Source organism: Notamacropus eugenii, chromosome X, assembly GCF_028372415.1.
Source record: "Notamacropus eugenii isolate mMacEug1 chromosome X, mMacEug1.pri_v2, whole genome shotgun sequence".
Taxonomy (NCBI): Eukaryota; Metazoa; Chordata; class Mammalia; order Diprotodontia; family Macropodidae; genus Notamacropus; species Notamacropus eugenii.
The window spans coordinates 10,769,518-10,789,352 of record NC_092879.1 but is presented as its reverse complement, the minus strand read 5'-3'; the positions used below and the strand labels follow the sequence as shown (position 1 = coordinate 10,789,352).

At 44.6% G+C, this 19,835-nt stretch overlaps 1 protein-coding gene across 1 annotated transcript in view; it reads left to right on the top strand.

Annotated features, from left to right (window-relative positions):
• MPP1 (MAGUK p55 scaffold protein 1) overlaps positions 1–19,835 on the top strand; it is a 73,081-nt gene that overhangs the window by 27,555 nt on the left and 25,691 nt on the right. Inside the window, exons 2-5 of the mRNA XM_072626256.1 lie at positions 9,157–9,306; positions 9,983–10,061; positions 11,523–11,608; positions 12,057–12,125. Coding sequence (XP_072482357.1) covers positions 9,157–9,306; positions 9,983–10,061; positions 11,523–11,608; positions 12,057–12,125 — 384 coding nt within the window. The remainder of the gene's footprint in view (positions 1–9,156; positions 9,307–9,982; positions 10,062–11,522; positions 11,609–12,056; positions 12,126–19,835) is intronic.

The following is a 19,835-nucleotide window of genomic DNA, read 5'->3' as shown; positions in this document are numbered from 1 at the left end:
CAAAGATTTAAAAAAACTGAACTTAAGATAATTTGGATTCCTTGAAAGGAATTTTTTCCAAATTCGCCAGGAGACAACCTGTAGAAGAAATGGACTGATTAGAGCCCATACTTAATCATAAATTTTTTTTAAGCAGAAATATCTGGACCAGAATCTGAGAAACCCGAAAGAAGAATGACTTTGGAACCAAATTTTTCTACTAAATCAGACTCACTGAAACCAATTTACTGAACTCCTCAAAATACACTTTTTCTCTTGCAACTACATTGTAAAGTAGATAACTGAGACAATAAACTGAAAGACTGAGATCCCTAGATAATTTCTGACTTATTCTTCATATGACACTGAAGTGTATATACCAAAGATATATTTTTGCACCTAGATATAATCACTCAGTGATCAATTTTAACCAGACTGAAAAAGGGATGTCTGATTAAATTACTACAGTGTTTTTTTTTAACCAGACCAACACCACTGAGGCATTTTCAAAATGTCTGACCAATGCCAAGTGACCATTTAGACCATCCACTTATCAACCTGGGACTCGGAGACAATGGCCACAACCCAGAGACAAGTCTCTTGCTTCTGTGCCTACAGATAAAAGGGGGAAAAATTGTGCAAGGTATTGAGACAAAAAAGGACAAGGTTTGGGGGGGGGAATGCCTTTTTCTGCCTGTTTAAACCTAGAATTCCTTGTGTTAGACACTTGAATCACAGAGGCTTGCTCATCAGAATGTCTGGACAGGTACCAGACTAAGCCCCCCAAAAGTCTTAACAGACTGATTATTCAAATAAAAACAAAATACAGAATGATACATAGAAGTACACAGGACACAGGACAAACTTACCTTCCTTTCTGTGATTTTGGACCTCAGCCTTTATGGCTTGGCTGGGTTTTCCAACCCTTCAAAATCTCTAAGGTAAATATAACCTTGTACACACAGGAGAGCTTCTGAAGTGGTCTTTCCAGCCTTACTGACTGTCCCTATGTGGTTCACCAAATTTGTTATGGGAGAAATATCACCTCTTTGAGTTTATGTTACTGCTGCCAAATTAAATCTATCAAGGTAGAAATTATAAAGATAAAAACCTAGGTTTTATTATGCTTAAGCATAGGTTCAGGCTTCAGAAAAACAAATGAACCAACATTAGCATTAGCATGATTTCTTGTCTATTGCAATCTTGTACATCTTCTTAGCCTGTAACAGTTTAAAAAGTCAGATTTATAGATCCCATACTTCCTTCAATGCCATAAAAACTGAGAACAGTTAGGTAAGCAGTCATAATCTCATATATCCCTTAAGGAAACAAGTCTAGTTAAACACTCTATAGGCAAACTAAAGTCATGTTACAGATTAAACTGCATTTAGAGAGTTCACAATGTTCAAGATAATTAAGGAATTGAGGACAATTGGAATTCTCCTTGGGAAGGTCAAATTCCCCTTTGGCTTCTATCTGAGGAATGTCCAACAATCTCCCTATTATTCCATGAGTCAGGTTTTGGTCAGGTGAGGTTAATATTAACGGAAGAAGGGCTTCCAGTTAACTAGAAGTTGCAAGAAGAATGGCCCTGAGCCTTAAATAATAAAAATTAAAGGAAATAAAAAAATTTCCATCATACTTTCTAGGTCTTTTCCCATTTCAATAAGCTTATCTTTGTAGTATTTATTTGCTATGCTAAGTGGTACAGATATGTTGGGTACTGTTTCATTGTCTATGTGAAGCCTTTAAGCTTGGTATCAGGCTTTTTTTTTTGTCCTCTTCATCTCTGCTAACTGTCCAAAAGCATAATGGTAAGTCCTGATTTTATTTTTAAGATTTGCTGAAACAGAAGTTTGAGCTAGGAGGAATGGACCTGTGATTTTAGTGATATGGGAAATTCCCTGAATGAGAAAGCTCCCTCTACTAATTCATTTTGCTGTCTTCTCTGCAGTTTCGTGCTAGTGACTTACATCTGGAGCATAATACATTTTATTCTAGACTCTCACTTTGCATTTGCATGTGTCCATGTCTTTATATTTTAGGTGTGTTTCCTATAGGCAACATTTTTGCTGGTTTTTGAAAGTTTCATTTTACAAAATGAGATAAAATAATAAATATTGAAAATCAAGGGAAATCTGTTTATAGTCTAAAATTGTTTATTAAGTAAAACTTTAATACATTTCCTTTTTATAGGTGAGTTCATATATATCCAGTATTATAATTATATATGTGTGTATTCAGTATACTATTACATATTATAATTAACTTTGATTTTCCCTCTACCATATTCTGCTTGTTAACTATTTTATAATCCCGTTTTACGTCCCACTGGTGTCACTCCCAAACTAGACTTTGTACATACTCTCTCCCCTCCCATCCTAAGCAAGGATCCTAGTTTTGCTGGATAAGCTTTGTAACTATCTGTGCCTATCTGGGCTGGCAGATGAACTATTGCCTCAGCCTTTGTCTATATTTCAGAAGTTCAAGGTACAAAAACTTTCCTTTCTCCTTCCAGTTACATCTCTTCTGCCCCCACCCAAAATTCTCTCCTTCCTTTTGATCCATTTCCCTGGGGTTTGCAATTCAGTTCTTAGCCATTTTAGGCTGCAGGCCATTTTCCTTCGCTTGTTATGGACAAATAATCTTGTGCAGTTCCACTCACAAACTTACAAATTATTTGTTTTTTTGCTTTATTGACTTTTTTTTTGGGTTTTTTTGCATCACAGCTGTTTCTAATAGTAGGTCCCTCAATAAAAACCTCTATTATAACCAAGAAAAGAAAATTAAAACCAAGTAGCACAATGACCAAGGAATGCAACATTCTCCATCTGCAGGCCCTCTGTTCCCCTGTGAGGAAGGAAGGAAATGTTATTAGTTTTCTGGAATCAAAACTGATCATTAAAAAAAGTCTGATCTCATTTACATTACTGTAGTCTACACACACACACACACACACACACACACACACACGCACACACACGCATTCTCCTGGTTCTTACTGTTTCATTCTGCCTTGTTTCTATAAATCTTCTCAAGTTTCTCTAAATTTTTAATGTTGGTTCTTACTGCACAATAGTATTTCATTACATTTCCAGACCACAATTAAATTGTGGCTTTGTAGATGTGATTTGCATTTTTGTGTCCAGAACTCTCGAAAGTTTGCTTGAAGACTACAGGTCTGCCTGAACTGGATTTGAGTATCTTTTCTGTTTGTGTCCTGAGCATTTTGCCAATCTTTACTTTGTCCTCTGTATTTGGTTCTTAGGATTTTCCAAAATAGAGCACCCACATTTTGGGTTTTTTTCCACATTTTTTTCTGTTTAAAGAGATCAGTAACTCTTAGTTTCTCTTTCTGAGCCCTTTCTTTTTCATCCTATTACTTTCATTTGTAGTACTCTTATATCTTCTGGTACTAGCGCAACACCCAATCAAAAAAGGAGATAAGGGTGATCTGGTATGACTTGGCTTAACAAGAGAATCCTGATGGCTCTTTGTAATCATTACTTTCTTCTTGAGATGTTCACTAACCCCAATGATCGATCTGCTGTAACATTTTTCTGGGAATAGCAGTTAAACTCTCTGGCCTGTAGTTTGCAGACTGTTCTCCCTCTTTTGAAAATTAGGACAAGATTTACTTCTGTGGCCCTGGAGAACCTTTCCCTTTCTCCATCATCTCTCCAGTATCACTGAGAGTGGTACAGCAATCTCTCCTTTTGGTTCTGTTGGGACTAAGGACAGCATTCATTTGGACCCAGGGACTTGCATTCATCTAAGGTATTCAGTCTCTCTTATTATTGCCTTCCTGATCTTGGGCATCAACTCTCTGTTAACCTTCTCCACCCTCCCCTCCCCTTCCCCCCAGCTTTCTGGTTCAAAGGTCATTCTTCTCGACAGAGAAAACAAATGCAAAACAAATTCCTTGAAGAAATATGCAAAGTCAAGCAAAATAAATTCCCTCAGTGACTGACTGTATGCAAAAATATCTATGACTTATACTCCCTTGGAAATATATCATCCTATCCTGGATGAGATGTTAAATCACTGGCCCTCTAGTATCAAGATTGGTCATGTTTTTACTTTGTTGGTAGTGTATAAATTGTTCTCCTGGGTCTCCTCATTTCACTTATAAATGTCCTTAGAATTGTTCATTTGTGTAATATCGATGTTATAGTATATATTTCATACAAATCTTTCCATGACTTTTTGAAAACATCTGTTCACTCATTTCTTACAGCAAAATCACCTCTGTATACCACAACTTGTTCAGCCATTCCTCAGTCGATGTCATCCAGTTTTTTGCCACCACAAAAAGCACTACCATAAGTATTTTTAGCCATGTAGGACCTTTTCTTCATTTTCTGATCTCTTTTGGATATAAGCAGTGGTGTTGCTGGATCCAAGGGCACACATGTTTAGCAACATTTTTTGATGAATTCCAAATCGTTTTCCAAAATAGCTATATCCATTCACAGCTCCACCAACAGTGTATCAATGTGGCTGTTTTCCCCACAGTCCCTGTAACACTTTTATTTTCATTTTTGTCATCCTTGTGATTCTGATGGGATTGAGATGGAATTTCAGAATTGCTTTACTTTGTGTTTCTCTAATTAGTAGTGATTTTTCTCATATGGTTATAGATAGCTTGGGTTTGTTTGTTTTTTTAATCTTGAGAACTGCCTGTTTATATACTCAGGTCATTTATCAGTTGGAAAATGGCTCTTATTCTTATAAATTTGAATCACTTCCCTATATGTCTTGGATTGATCAGATCAGAAAATCTTTTGCAAAGATTTTCCCCCCTAGTTAATTGTTTCCATTTTAGTTTTATTGAATTTATGCAAATTTTTGTGTGTGTAATAGAAATGATTCATTATATTCATTCTGTGATCTTCTCTAGCCTTTATTTTGTCCTTAACTATTTTTGTCTTTATGGATCTGGTGAGTAATTTTTTTCCATGTTTCTCTAATTTGTTTATGATGTGACCTTTTATATTAGGTCATGTACCTATTTGGAGTTTATCTTGTTAGAAGGTGTGAAATGTTGATCTAAATCTAATTTCCATCCTGCTGTCTAATTTGTTAGCAATTTTTGTCAAATGATGAGTCCTCATCCCAGGAGTTGGAGTCTTTGGCTCTATTGAATACTAGAGTATTGGTTTTAATTCCATGTAATTGAATAAGCCCTGGAGTTAGGAGGACCTATGTTGAACTCCAGGCTCTGATCCTTCCAAGCTTGTGACAAGTCACTTAACCTGCTTGGCCCTGAGTGTCTTCATCTGTCCAACGAAGTATGATCCAGTGACCGACTTCTGTGGCTCTTTCTGTCTTGAGATTTAGGATTCCATGACCCTCCACTATGGGTAGAGCACTGAACACACAGAGACAAAAAGGAAATAGCCTCTGCCCCCAAAGTGATTTAATTCTATTGGGAAAGATCATTTTTTGGGGGGAAGACGATGGGTTCATCTTGGGTTGCCAACAGGACCTCCCCATGAAGATGGTGTTCAGACACTTGGGGATGTGGAACTGGAATTCAGAGTAGCATTGATAATAATAAGATTTATGTAGCATTTGCTATGGGCCAGGTACTTTACCAGTTATTATCTCATTTGATCCTCACGACAATCCTGGGAGGTCAGTGTTGTTGAGATCCCCATTTTACAGATGAGGAAACTGAGGCAGGCAGAGGTCAAATGACTTGCCCAAGGTCATGAACTCAGGTCTTCCTCACTTCCACTGCACCAGCTAGCTGCATTAAGACTGAATAGATAGATTGGAAGTGCCTTGTGGGCAGGGATTTGGATATCTCTGTATCCTCATTACATAGCAGACCTTTAAGAAATGCTTGTTGAATTTATACAATAACAGCAATGTTGTAAAGACAAACAACTGTGAAAGACTTAGGAATGCTGATCAATACAATGACCCACCACAATTCCAAAGGAATCATGATGGAACAAGCTCTCCACCTCTGGAGAGAGATCCAATGGAGATCCAATGGAGCAGATGGAGGCGGATGAACTCAGGGCAGATGGAGGCGTATTTTCTTTTCCTTCTCTCTTTTTTTTTGGATGTGGCTAATGTGGGACACTAGCCATATTTGTAATGGGCTTTGTTTTTAGCCTTCTCAATGGGTAGTGGAGGAGGATGTGGGAGGGAGAGAATTCAAAACTGAAAAGAAAATAGAATTGAATTTTGAAAAAGGCTTGTTGATTGAGTCATCTTTGTAGAGATGTTCATTGAATGGAGGAGAGTGAATGATATTGCCAAGGGTGAAAGTATTAAGAGACAAAAGGGCCCAGGTGAGAACTTTCAACCTGTTATATTTTGGGAATAGGAGGTAACTAGAGACACTGGTAGGAGGAAATTTTGAGAGCTAGAAGAGATCATAGAAGTCATCTGGTTCCTTTCATTTTACAGGTGAAGCAGCTTATCTAGGGTCATAAGAGGTAGGAAGAAGCAGGCCAGTCTTTAAACCTAGGTCCTCCTAACTCCCCAAATGGTTTGTGGACACCTTTGGTTTTCTGTCACATCTTCTTCCCCAGCTTGCTCTTGAGAATTCCTTGTGAGTCAGAGTTGTTTCATTCGTTATTTTTGTTTCCCCAGCACCTAGCACAGGGCCTGCCACACAGTAGGTATTTGGTAAATACTCGTGGATTGATTTAAATTCAGCCAAATCCATTACCATGTTACTTTCTGGGCACTTGGCCAGAGGGAGGCCAAAGTTGGGCATCATCATTAAGCTGTGTTCACTTTCACTTTACTGTTCTTTCCATTTCCATTGTTGCAGTCATTGTGCCTACTGTTTTCTTGGCACTGCTGGCTTCATTCATGTGGGTCTTTCTAGGCTTCTTGGATTCCCTCCTATTGGTCATTTTCTGTGGCTGGCTTATATAGCACCAACACTATATTCACAGAGCCTACAGCAGCTATGAATATGCCGGTGTAATTCTGAATTGTAAAATACAACAGACTCTCCACATGGAAGACAGAACCAAAACATTTATTCAGACACCAGAAAGTCAAATCCATCATAGCAACAAAGAAATCTATACACAATAACAATGCAGAGGATAACACCAGCCCCAAACCTTCCCTCTGCCTGACCTCCCACAAACCAGCTCCATTAGGCACAATCACAAGCAGGCTTTCCCACTCATGCTAGTTGATACCCCAGCTACCTGCTTTCTCTGTCCTTCCCAGCTCTGACTAGTCTGACCAACTTCCTTTTAGCTCTGCTCCAGCTCCACCCCTTCCTGCTCCACGAATTCAGCAAACTCCTCTCACCACAGGCTCCATGTGATTCAGACTTTCATGTGACCCAGGCAGGTCACATGGGACTATTAATGGATAGAAAAGATCTTTCCATTTAAATTACCATCACAGCTTAGTGATCTCACATTTATGCCTAGTGCCCTTGTCCTTACAGCATGCTGCCTCCAACCAGGAGACAAGGGTATCCTTGAAGAAAACAGTATAATCAGAAGGACAGTGGGGTTACCCTGGTGCAAATGTTGCACCAAGCAGCTCAAAGAGGCTTGATCTGAGAGAAGGCCAGGTTACAAAGGAATTGAGGAGTAGCTAGTGGGAATTGATAATCCAAGTTCCTACAGGTGGCAGAATCATGGAATTTAGACTTTCAAAAGGAGCTAGTCTGCCAGCCAGATGTTACAGGGGAATATACCAAGTCCTAGAGAAGGTCTCTGATTTACCTGAGTTCACATCTAGAATAGCAGCTGGAATTTCACCCCCAGTCCCTCAGACTAGAAATCTTAACACTCAGAGGAGTTTGGGGTTATTGATTTAGACCTAGAAGGAACCTGAGAGGATTGTTTACTCTATTTCATTTTGTAAATGAGGAAACAGGCCCAGAAGAGGAAAGTGATTTGCTCAGTCACCCAGTGAACAGAATCGGGATCTGAACCTGGGTCTTGTCACTCTTTAACAAGAAGCAAATACAATCAGTGGACAGGGTGTGGAGATGACAAAAATGGTCATTGTCTCGTGAAAAGGCCGAGTTCTAGTTAAAGAGCGTGAAATCCAAGTGGACCCGGTCAGCAAGATTTTATGACTTCCTGCAACAGTGCATACCCATCTGGAGAGAGGATGAGGGTAGGAGATTGGAGCCAGAACTGGGTAACAGTTGAAAGTCCAGAGGTTGGGGAGTAGAGGGCCCAAAGTACATTGTTAAGAATGCTGACGCCTGAGTCAAGTTTTGAAGGGAAGAAAGTGTGAAATGTGATGTGCTGGGAGAGCTGGGAAGGTTACAATGAGGCCTGAGCTGGAAGGTTACACAGTGAGAGAGGAGAAAGGCCAAGAGAATGTAGTCAGAGAAGGGATTTTCAAGAGTTTGAGGTCACTTGGCTCCCAAGGTAATGTGGAAATGGAGGTCATGGGAGATGAGGAGGTGAGGTAATGAATTATTTGAAGGTTCATTAATCTGAATGCTGAGTAGCATGTAGATGACCACAACAGGGATTTAGACAACTGTGGTATCAGCAGGTGATGTGAACCTTGGAGGAGGAGAGGCTGGAAGTGACAGAAGGGAATGTGGAATTCTCCTCTTGGCCAGTGGAAAGAGGGCCCTGAATGAAGAGGATGAGGAAAGCTGGAGATGGCTTCCCCCTCTGGAAAATGGACGAATTGGCCCTTTAGGCTCACAGGCTCCTCCCAGATGCCAAGTTTGGTGGCTCTAGACCTCCTGCTTAGAAATATTGTGCTTCTTGGTTTTCCTCATGATCTGGCACTTGTGTGGGCTGGTCTAGGAGCCCACCCACAGGGAGAACATGGTTTCTTTGGCCCTGGGTGTCCCAAATTCCAAGTACTTCCCTTTGCTGTTACCTCTGCTTAGAGTTAGTTTTTCTAGCAGGAAACATTTGTAAGACATTAGGAAAGAAGACATTAGCCTGGCCATATATTCTGGGTCTGGTCTGGCATACATTGGCTTAGTTTTTCCCATGGCCTCTTGATGGCTCATGGGGAGAAGAATCTTCAAGGGCCTCCTTTTGGTCAAGCAGAACTCACGTACCTGTGGCTCTGATGCCAGTCAGGTGTCATTCGGGCTGCTGTGCTGACCCTTGGAAGGAGGAGCCTTTGTTATAGGCTTGTTGCCGACTTGTTGCCAAGTACCTTCCTCTATTGTCTTAACTCTAATGCCTGCTTTGTGCTTCTCAGGTTGCTTCCTTTCCTTCAAATGCTGTGACCGAAGACATATACACCAATGGGTCTGCTGCACCAGCTAGTCCTGGACCTGGCCAAGGTGGCCACCGTGAGCCACGGAAAGTCCGCTTTATTCAGTTTGAGAAAGTCACTGAGGAGCCCATGGTGAGCTGATTGGTGACCCTTCCCTCTCTTTCCTCCTCTTCTTCCCCTTCTCTCTCCCCCTTTCCTCTCTCCCTCCCGCCTCCCTCTCTGCCTCCCCCTCTCCCTCCCTTCTCTCTCTCCCTCCCCCTCCTTCCCTCTCTCCCCTCTCCCTCCTCCTCTCCTCCCCCTCTCCCTCCCTTCTCCCTCCCCTTCCCTCTCTCCCCTCTCCCTCCTATCTTCTTCCCCCTCTCTCTACATAGACCAAATCCAGATGGAGTATGGTGGGTGAGAACCCTGAGCTGAAACCTAGGGCCTTTCCTCATCCCCAGTGTATGCTCATGGGCCCCTTCTTGCTGGGGAATGTCCCCTGGGCTAGAAACAGGAAACTTCAGAAAAGTGCTTACCCAGTTACTGAATATTTTCCCCTGAGAAGCTCTATTAAGTCAGGAGGCTGTTGTGGGATAGTAGAGAGAACACTGGCCAAGCCTCTGAGGCCCGGCTCAGCCAAAGTCTGAGCCTCAGTCTCCCCATCTTTAAAAATGGGACCAATAGTTTTCCAACTCCTCCTCTAGGTAGTAATAATAGTATGCTGGTTTGGAAAAAGTGAGTTCCTCTTGTTGTTGGGGACAAGCCTGGCGCAACAACACAGCACATCTTCCTTAATGTGAAGGGCCTTGTACAATTCCCTTTCTTCTAGGGAATTACTCTGAAGCTGAATGAGAAACAGTCTTGCATGGTGGCGAGAATTCTCCATGGAGGAATGATTCACAGACAAGGTAGCTTTTGGTACTGACCTATGAGAGTTCTTCTCTGGTATGGGAGGGGGAATGTGCCCATTGCTTGGTGGGAGATCCTGGGGAAACATTTGCAGACCCCAGACATAACAGTGAGAGCTGTCCCAAAGTGATCTTCAGCAGCCCAGTCCAGCAGTATGCCTTGTACATCCGGTGGTAGTTGGATCAGCAGATACTAAGTACCTACTGTGCACCAGGTACTGTGCTGAGCTAAGTGCTGGAGAGATAGTGAAAGGTGATGGCACAGTCCCTGCCCTCAAGGACCTTCCAATCTAATGTAAGGTACCTAGTGTTGTGTGGAACACAAAGATGTCTCCAAGTGATCCCTGACTCAAGCTTACCAGCTGGAAAAGAAAATTTCCAAACCTGAAATGATTCAAAAACAATACAAGGTTGTGACCCACCCTGGCTGATCTGGGTTCATGTCCAGCCCCTGATGCTTAAAGGCTGTGTGACTGTGGACAAGTCATTTCCAGAGCTCGCTAGAACTCTCCTTAGTGGGACAGCCAGCTGCTAGCCTGCAAGGGGAGAGACAGGGTGAGCAAAAACAAATAATTGAATGCTAAGGTGTAGCCCAGAGGAGATACTCTCTGGAACTCTGAGACTGCAGAGAACAGCTGAAGCTTAATGGAGATGAAACTGGGCCTACTTGAGCTGGGCCCAAGCGGTTGTAGGGGACGTGGGTGGGTACAGGGAGAAGAGGGGAGCTTGTACCCTGGGAAGGGAATAGCACTGAGGCTGGAGGGTGCCTCCTGTGTCCCCAGCATCTGCTCTGGAGCATAGCTTGGGCTGGCAGGGGGCAGTGCCTTGCCAGGGGTCACTCAGGAAATACATGGAAACACAAGGCTGACCTCCCGCCTCCAAGGCCCACCCCGGTCCCTTGCTTCTCTCCTTGATTTCCCCAGGTGTGTCTTTGACTTTCCCCCTTTCTTCTCCGTCCCCCACAACCGCACCAATTTCATGCCCTTTGCCTCCTCATGAAAGAACTCCTGAGTATGCATGATGGGCACTGAGAATGCCAGTCACTCTGCAAAGGTGTTTTTCTTTTTTAGAGAAAACCTTGCCTTCCAGCATCATGTCTTTTTTCTTCTTGGATTTGTTAAGATGGCAGGGCACTCACAGGATTGGGGAGTGCATTGTTAATCCTTTCCTATTTCTCTCTCCCTCCTTGGTGTTTTCCCCATCAGCTCATGCGCCACACAGAAATGGGGTGCTGGCTTTAATGACTATAGTTTCAGGAGAGAGGCAGAGGGACGTTCAGGAAGAAAAGGCCTTGGCTATTGGGTAGGGGTGGGGAATAGAGCTGGAAATGTTGCCCTCACACTACCCCCGCCTCTGCATCTCCCCTGTGGTGCCCACTCAGTATTGTTTCCAGAGTGGGTGGGATGTGGAGTTGTTTCTCTGAAGTTCCTCTCTCCTCAGTTCATTTTCTCTCCCTGGCAGGCTCCCTTCATGTGGGAGATGAGATCTTGGAAATCAATGGTATGAGCGTAACCAACCACTCTGTTGATCAGCTGCAGAAAGTGATGGTAGGTATGGGGCAGGGGGGACGATTAGTACCCAGTAGTCCTAAGCCCCTCCTGGCTTTGGGGGCCCATTGATTGGGTGCCTCCTGAAGGTGGATCTTGCTCACCTTTTCTTGGTGAGGAGGGGGAGTGCCATCTGGTACTGATTTCATTGAGTGAGATTACTAGTCAGGAGCATGCTCCGGGTTTCTTGGGAGAGCACTAAGATTCACTGGCCAATGGATTGCAAGTGGATGTGTCAGTCCATTGCGGCCTCATCCCCACCAGGAGGCACAGTCAGCACCCACAGTGCATGGCACAGTAGTTAGCACACACAATAATGAGCAGCTTGGGGGGGAAATCTCTCTTTGTTTCTTCCGTTAAACCTGAAGACACTGAGAAACTCGAAACCAAAGCGATCTATGTTAATCATTCCTGTTGGCTTTGTGTTTCCTCTCCCTTTGTCCAATAGAAAGAAACCAAAGGAACGATCTCATTAAAAGTGATTCCCAACCAGCAAAGCCGTCTCCCTGCTCTCCAGGTAGGTGTCTATACATTCTCAGAGGATGAAGTCCACACTAGGAGCTTGACCCCTTGAGCTTTGTTTGTGGTGGGCCAGGAACTCTATTAGACAAGATGAATATGGAGGTGTTGAGATGAAGCCCTCTGGCAATCTCTCTTCCGTAACAGGAAGGGCCATTACCACAGATCAGAATGCTGCCCACTGTCTCAGCCCAGGGAAGCTCTTTGGGATGTGTAGTTTGCCTGGGAGCCAGAGGACCTTGGATTGCTGAGGACAGTGGCAGCCCACCCTCCTCTCACCTCAGCTCCAGATGGCAATCTTCAAATATGCTGGACCATGACTGGAGGCTCATTACCCCTGTCTCTGCCTGAGCAGCCTCCTCTGCAGAGCCGTGAGAGACAACGTTACCTTCCCTTCATTTTACGGCCTTCTGTTTCTATAGTGCTAGAAGCTTTCTACCTGCTATCTTCTTTGAGCCCCACAAGAGTGGGGTGTGGGGAGAGGGAGGTGCTTCGTTGTTGCTATTCAGTCGTTTTAAGTCCTATCTGACTCTCTGTGACCCCGTCTGGAGTTTGCTTGGCTAAGATACTGGAGTGGTTTGCCATTTCCTTCTCCAGCTCATTTTACAGATGAGGAAACTAAGGCAAACGGTGAAGTAACAGCTGGGAAGTGTCTGAGGCAGGATTTGAACTCAGTTTTTTCTTCTAGACTCCAGACCCAACGCTCTAACCATTGAACCACCTAACTGTCCAGAGGTGCTTCTCTTATCCCAGTTTTACAGAGGAGGGAATAGAATCTCAGAGAGCCAGAGTGATTTGCCCAGGTTCACTTAGCTACTAGGTTACAGGACTGACAGGATCATTGTAGGCTGGAAAGGTAAGGAACTGGGGAAGTGGCAGTGGTGAGGTTGGTATCAGGCATGCCTAGAAGAGGGGAGAGAGGGTGTGACCATTGGGTTTGACTGGATTCAAGCACTGGGCTTCTTCCATGGGTCACCCAGGGGTCCTCAGGGAGGCTGTGGGAGATCTGCTTCTAGGACTCTCACCCGAAGCACAGTAACTGCTGGTATTGGCCCCCCCTGATCAATCAATATGCATTTAGTAAGCCCCTACCATGCTCAGGCACCAGGATTACAAAAACAAAAATAAATTAGTCCCTACCCTTAAGGAGCTTATATTTGATCCATTCCCTTTGGGAATGATTGGTCAGTGACTTGCCACCCACTGGAATGGAGGACAAGAGATGTGGATCGGGGTTGTCTTCATTGCTTGTGGCATCTGGGCCTCAATTTCCTAATCTGTAAAATGAGAAGTTTGTGGTGGTGGTAAGTGCCATCTGAACGTAGCTCACTGTGTTTTCTACAGAAATGTACCTTGATTTCAGGTGGGTAGACAGATTCAACCAAACAAGCTCACCTTTTCCCCCAGAAAACCTTTTTCTTGGGTAGATCAAAGCAGTCCTTCTGTCACTTCCTACAGTCACCATTGACTTGAATCACAGAAGTAACTTGAGTTGGTTTGTCAGGGCCTCAGACCACTTTGGAGGTCTTCCAGCTGGTGCGTGGTAGATGGTGGGAGTTGGGTAGCAGATGAGACTTGGGGTCAAGGAGACCTGGGTTCACATTCTGCTTCTCATACTTAGCTTCACTTCCCTTGGTGAAGCATATAAGAAATCTTAGCTTCAGTTCCTTATCTGTAAAATGAAGGAGTTAGGCTTTAAAGTCCCCACCAGCTCTAAATTTGTGATACTCTGAGTTCTATAGTTCTATGATTAAGGAGAATTTGTTAAGTGCCATGGATTCCCCTAGGCCCTAGATATAGGAAAAACCACAACAATCCTGCCTTCAAGAAGTTTATGTTTTACTCAAGGAAACATGTAGACAGAAAAAGAAATATAAACGTGTATAGATTGTTTGGGGGAAGGGACTCTATAAAGGAGAAGGCCCTTCCCTCCTCCCCCTCTTTTGGGGGTTTAAATAAGAACTTCTCAGGACCTCATGGGTTGGGAACTGGTGGGGGAGGGAGGGGAGGGCAGCACAGTGAAATTGTGAGAAGAGCGATAACCTGTAAGGAAAGACAACCAAGGAGGTGAACTCAGACCATAAGCATTATTTTGGGCTTGACATGAGCAAAGCATGCGGTGGGACCTTGGATCTCAGCCTGCCTGCTATAATGATATTGGGTGGGGGTAGTGGGGATCCCGGGAGAAGGAGCTTAGCAGAGACTTGACTGTCAGAGGTCTGGAATGCAGTTCTGGAATCCTGCCTGACGAGTCTGTCATTGGGCCTCTCAGCCTTCCCATCTTTGGCAGACCTACAGATCCAGCTGTCATCCTCCCTCCAACCACCATCTAATCTCTTTTTCACCTCAGTGGTTTATCTCTACCTCTGAAGTGTTTCTGTAGACAATACAATCAGACACTATGTCCTTACCACCACTGGGATCAGAGAGGGCATATTGGCCAAGGCCCTCCTTTTATGAGGTTATGAGAAAGAGCCTGCCTAGAGTCACACAGGCACAAAGGGGTGGAGTGGGTGGGGATTCAAGCCTGGGTCCTCCTGGAGTCCAAATCCAGGATTTTCTCACCAGGTCCTGAAGACTGACTCCCTTCTCAGCTTGGTTGAATTTGGGCCATACTAGTTTGTCTGTTTGTACAAATGTGTGTGTGTGTGTATGTGAATATGTATGAGAGTGTGTGTGTGTGTGTGTGTGTGTGTGTGTGTTTTTCTAACTATGTCTACACAGATCCAGTTATGTAGACCACTCACACCTATTTGGGGAAGAAAAAGAATTCGCTCCTGTTCCCCTGTCCTAGGCCCTCTTCTCTCTGGGGAGTTGCATCCTTAGCCATGACTGCAGTCATCACCTCTCTCTCTCTTCAGATGTACCTACTCAATTTTTCTTTCCAGTCCCACAGAGCCAACTGTCTGCTGGACAGCTCTACCTTTAGTACCACTTCCCCATGTCCAAAACTAACCTCATCTTCCTCATTAAATTCGCCTCTCTCCCAGCACCTCCATTTCTGTTGGCAACACCAACGTCCTCGCAGTCACCTAGACTTGGAAGCTTCTTGGCTTTTCTAGTTCCCTCACCCCCATGTCCACCCAGGTGCTAAATCTTGTCTATTTTCCTTGTATGACCTTTCTTCCCTTTTTCTCCTCCTACCTCTCACATGGCAACCTGCTTAGTTCAGACCTTCTTCACATTCTCTTAGTTTCACTATGTCAACAGCCTCCTCACTGACCTCCAACCTCAAGGTACCTGGGACTTCTTCATGGTGGGTACTCCCTCCATTGACCTTGACAGATAGTCTGAGAGTTTTTATAGCCAAAAAATGAATCCTGTGGTGAGCCTCTCCAAACTTAGTGAATTGGTCCTGGGACAGGAGAAAGTCTTTGAGAGTGGCAGGTCCTCTCCATTCCTGATGAGGTATTGAAAGAAGGTCCCGTTCTGCCAAATATTCCTTCCTAATGCTCACATCTGACGGTCACTCTCCCTGGCTCAAGAGCCCAACTTCGTAGGATGCTATTTAAGGCCTTCATCATCTGAGCTCTAAACTGTTCCTCTCCCAAGCAAACTGACTAGCTGCTCCTCAAGCCTGGCCTACCCTCTTTTTCCCTTGGGTGCACTAAGGCTGGCCATTGCCTTGCAATGTTTGAGTGCTGCCTCCTCTGGGAAGCCTTTCTAAAGGAAAGGTGTGGGTCCTTGAATGGAAGGGAGCTGACTTACTGGGATAACTAAGACGGCAAGTCATTGCCTCTGACCTGAATGTCCTGGAGAAGTTCCCCACAGTGTCCATATTCCCCAAGTAGCAGGGCACACTGCTTTTGGCCTGGGCACACTGGCTTAAAAATTCCATCCCCTCCCCTGTGCAAAGACACCTTTCAGCTCCCTTTGGTTAGCACCCAGCCTACCTCTCTGGGGTGAATAGCTGGATTGGGACTCAGTGGGCCCCTTGAGTAGCTGGGTTAACACCAGATTGAGGCAGCTAGGTGGGACAGTGAAAAGAGGCTAGATCTGGAATCAGAAAGATCTGAGTTCAAAACTGGCCTCAGATACTTAACTATCTATGTAGCCTTGGGCAAATCATTTCATTTCTGCCTGCCTCAGTTTCCTCATCTATAAAATGAGAATAATAGCAGCACCTTCCTTGTAGGGTTGTTGTGAGGATCAAATGAGGTGATGTTTGTAGAAAGCTTAGTACAATGCCTGGCACTTAGTAGGTACTCTAGAAATTCTTCTTACCTTACCTTTTACCTTTCTTTACCTTTTACCTTACCTTACCTCACCCTACCCTTGGGTCCAGCTTTCCCTTAGCAGGCTTGTTCATCCTGCAGAGCAGATGGGACTCTTTATCTTGACTTACTGGGCACAAGGGACCACAGATTTTATCTAGGCATGTTCTCTTCCATATGAAGACTTTGTTTCTAGTGTTTCCTCCCCAGGATTTCCTGAATTAGGTCAGCTTCTCCTGACCTCTCCTGAGAAGAGCTACTCTCTCCCCACCTCCCGGCCCCCATATGACTGTAAGACCTTTGCTTGACCTCACTGTTTTCTCCTTCCAGGCAGTGGGCAGCTGTCCTCTCCCTTTACTGCCCCTTTCCTGGACTTGGGATTCTGCTTGCCTACCTGAATTTCTGCTATCCACCTGATCCTCTGATGTATCTAATCCATTGTCAGGCTATTTGAACCTGGGAAATGTGACCTTTTTCTGTTTTTGGAGACAGATTCCAAGACCAGATTTGGGCCTTTGGGTGGCACAAAGTAGTGTCTCCAGTGTTACCCTGACCCTCCTTCTCATGAGTAACCTGATGAGGAAGCTGATGATTCAAGGGTTGGGCTCATACTTCTCACTTTCCTAAGTATTCAGGAGGGGAGATCCTGCCAAGTAAAGCTGTAAAAATTGAACTTAGCCCATGGGACCAGGACCAGTGCAGTGGATGGAGCCTGGCTTGGGTGAGACCTGTGGAAAAGCCCATAGTGAGTTTTCTAAGCTTTCCATTCAGATCTAAGAAAGTCCAGAAGGCTCTTGTGTTCCCTAAAGCCCTTCTACCATGACTTCCTACAGCTGAAAGGCCCTTATGACTCCTATGCTAGTCCAGATTCTTGTCATCTTTCATCTGGGCTATTGTACCAAGCCTCCTTATTGGTCTCTCTGCATCCAGTCTTTCTCCCTCTCTAATCCAGATTCCATAGACTCCCAAAGTGATCTTCCTAAGCCACTCATCTGACCACATCCCTCAGCAAACCCTAGGAGCTCTCTCTGCCCTCTGAGATGAAATGCGCAGGAATGCTCTGATGGGCTCTTTACAACCAAGCCTTCCAGGCTTCCTTCAGAGCCCTGGTCCATGCTCACCATACTGCCTTCCTGTATGTCCTATTCCATATTAGCCCCGTGGAACCACGTACAAGTGGCCTCTTCTTAGCTCTTCGAGCTTCCTGCAAAAACTCAACATAAAGAGAACTTGCTAGGCAAGGCTCGCTCTGCTTTTCCTCCCAATTGCCACTGCCCTCCTCACTGAAATCTTTGTAGATAGTGATAAACCTTTATTAAGTACCTACTATATATCAAGTACTTGCTAAGCATTGGAAATTAAAAGAAAGGTAAAGGATACTTCCTACTCTCAGTGGGCTCACAGTGTAATGGGGAGACAACGTGCAAACAGCCCATACCAACAAGCAATGGGGAGACAACATGCAAACAGCCCATACCAACAAGCAATGGGGAGACAACATGCAAACAGCCCATACCAACAAGCAATGGGGAGACAACATGCAAACAGCCCATACCAACAAGCAATGGGGAGACAACATGCAAACAGCCCATACCAACAAGCAATGGGGAGACAACATGCAAACAGCCCATACCAACAAGCAATGGGGAGACAACATGCAAACAGCCCATACCAACAAGCAATGGGGAGACAACATGCAAACAGCCCATACCAACAAGCAATGGGGAGACAACATGCAAACAGCCCATACCAACAAGCAATGGGGAGACAACATGCAAACAGCCCATACCAACAAGCAATGGGGAGACAACATGCAAACAGCCCATACCAACAAGCAATGGGGAGACAACATGCAAACAGCCCATACCAACAAGCAATGGGGAGACAACATGCAAACAGCCCATACCAACAAGCAATGGGGAGACAACATGCAAACAGCCCATACCAACAAGCAATGGGGAGACAACATGCAAACAGCCCATACCAACAAGCAATGGGGAGACAACATGCAAACAGCCCATACCAACAAGCAATGGGGAGACAACATGCAAACAGCCCATACCAACAAGCAATGGGGAGACAACATGCAAACAGCCCATACCAACAAGCAATGGGGAGACAACATGCAAACAGCCCATACCAACAAGCAATGGGGAGACAACATGCAAACAGCCCATACCAACAAGCTGTAGCGTATAGATGGGATAAATTGTGAGTCATCAACAGAGGGAAGGCACTAGCATTAAAGGGGATCAGGAAGTGTTTCCTGGAGAACGTGGGATTTGAAGCCAGGACCAGAGATGAGGAAGGAGAGCGTTCCTGGCAGAGGGCACAGCCAGGGAAAATGTCTTAGTGTGGGAAGTGGAGATTCTTGTTCAAGGAGAGCAAGGAGGTCAGTATTACTGCAGAATATAGAGGGATTGGGAACGTGTAGGGTGTAAAAAGACTAGAAAGGTAGGAGGGGACCAGGTTCTGAAGGGCTTTGAACACTAGAGAATTTTGCATTTGATCTTGGAGTTGACTGATGGGGAACCACTGGGATGGGAAGGGGATGGATCTGATCAGACAGGCTCTTTAAGATCATTTTGACAGCTGAGTGGAGGAAGGATTCACCCTGGAATGAGGTCAGAGGAGAGATGTCGGGAAGGCAAAGTCAACAAATTAGATCTGGGGAGGAATGATGGCCTAGGAGGACACCTAGATGGGGAGCCTGGGGCACGGGGAAGATAGCAGCCCCCTGCACAGGCAGGAATGGGGAAAGTGGGGGCCCGGGAGGCTTCAGGGTAAAGAGACATGTAGAGTTGGAGGTGTTGATAGGCTATCTCTTGCATCTGTGTACACATTCTCTACAATAATGATAGTATAGTGTTTGCAGATTTGCAACATACATTCCATACATGGTTTTTGATCTTCACCTGGAAGGTATGTGTTATTATCCCTATTTTACAGAAGAAAAAAAACAACCCTAGGCTCCCAAAGCTAAGTCGGTATCTGAGGCAGCATTAGAATTTAGGTCTTCCTGACACCAAGTCCAATACTCTCTATTAAACTAGACTGCCTTGACTTTGTGGGAGGGTATAGAACCTCCTATGTACCATGTGCAGCACTAAGAGCTTTCCTTAATCTTATCTCATTTGATCTCCACAACAACCCCGGGAGGAGGTGTTGTTATCATCCCTATTTTGTAGTTGAGGAAACTAAGGCACTAAGTTCAGTGACTTGCCCAGGGTCACCCAGCTAGTGAATGTCTGAAGCTCCTGTATCCCTAATGCACAGCTCAGTATTAGGCACAGAGTAATTACTTAAGAAATGCTGCTGTCCCCTGTGCCACGTTGGCTAAGCACAGCACAAGCTGGTCCAAAGTGGTTCTGTATATGTACCTAGTGCTGTGGATTGGGTGAGGTGGGAGTGGGAGGGGTGGTCAAGGTAGTCGAGGATCCACCTTCCAGGTTGTCTGGTCCAACCTCCTCATTTTACCAAGGAGGAAACGCATA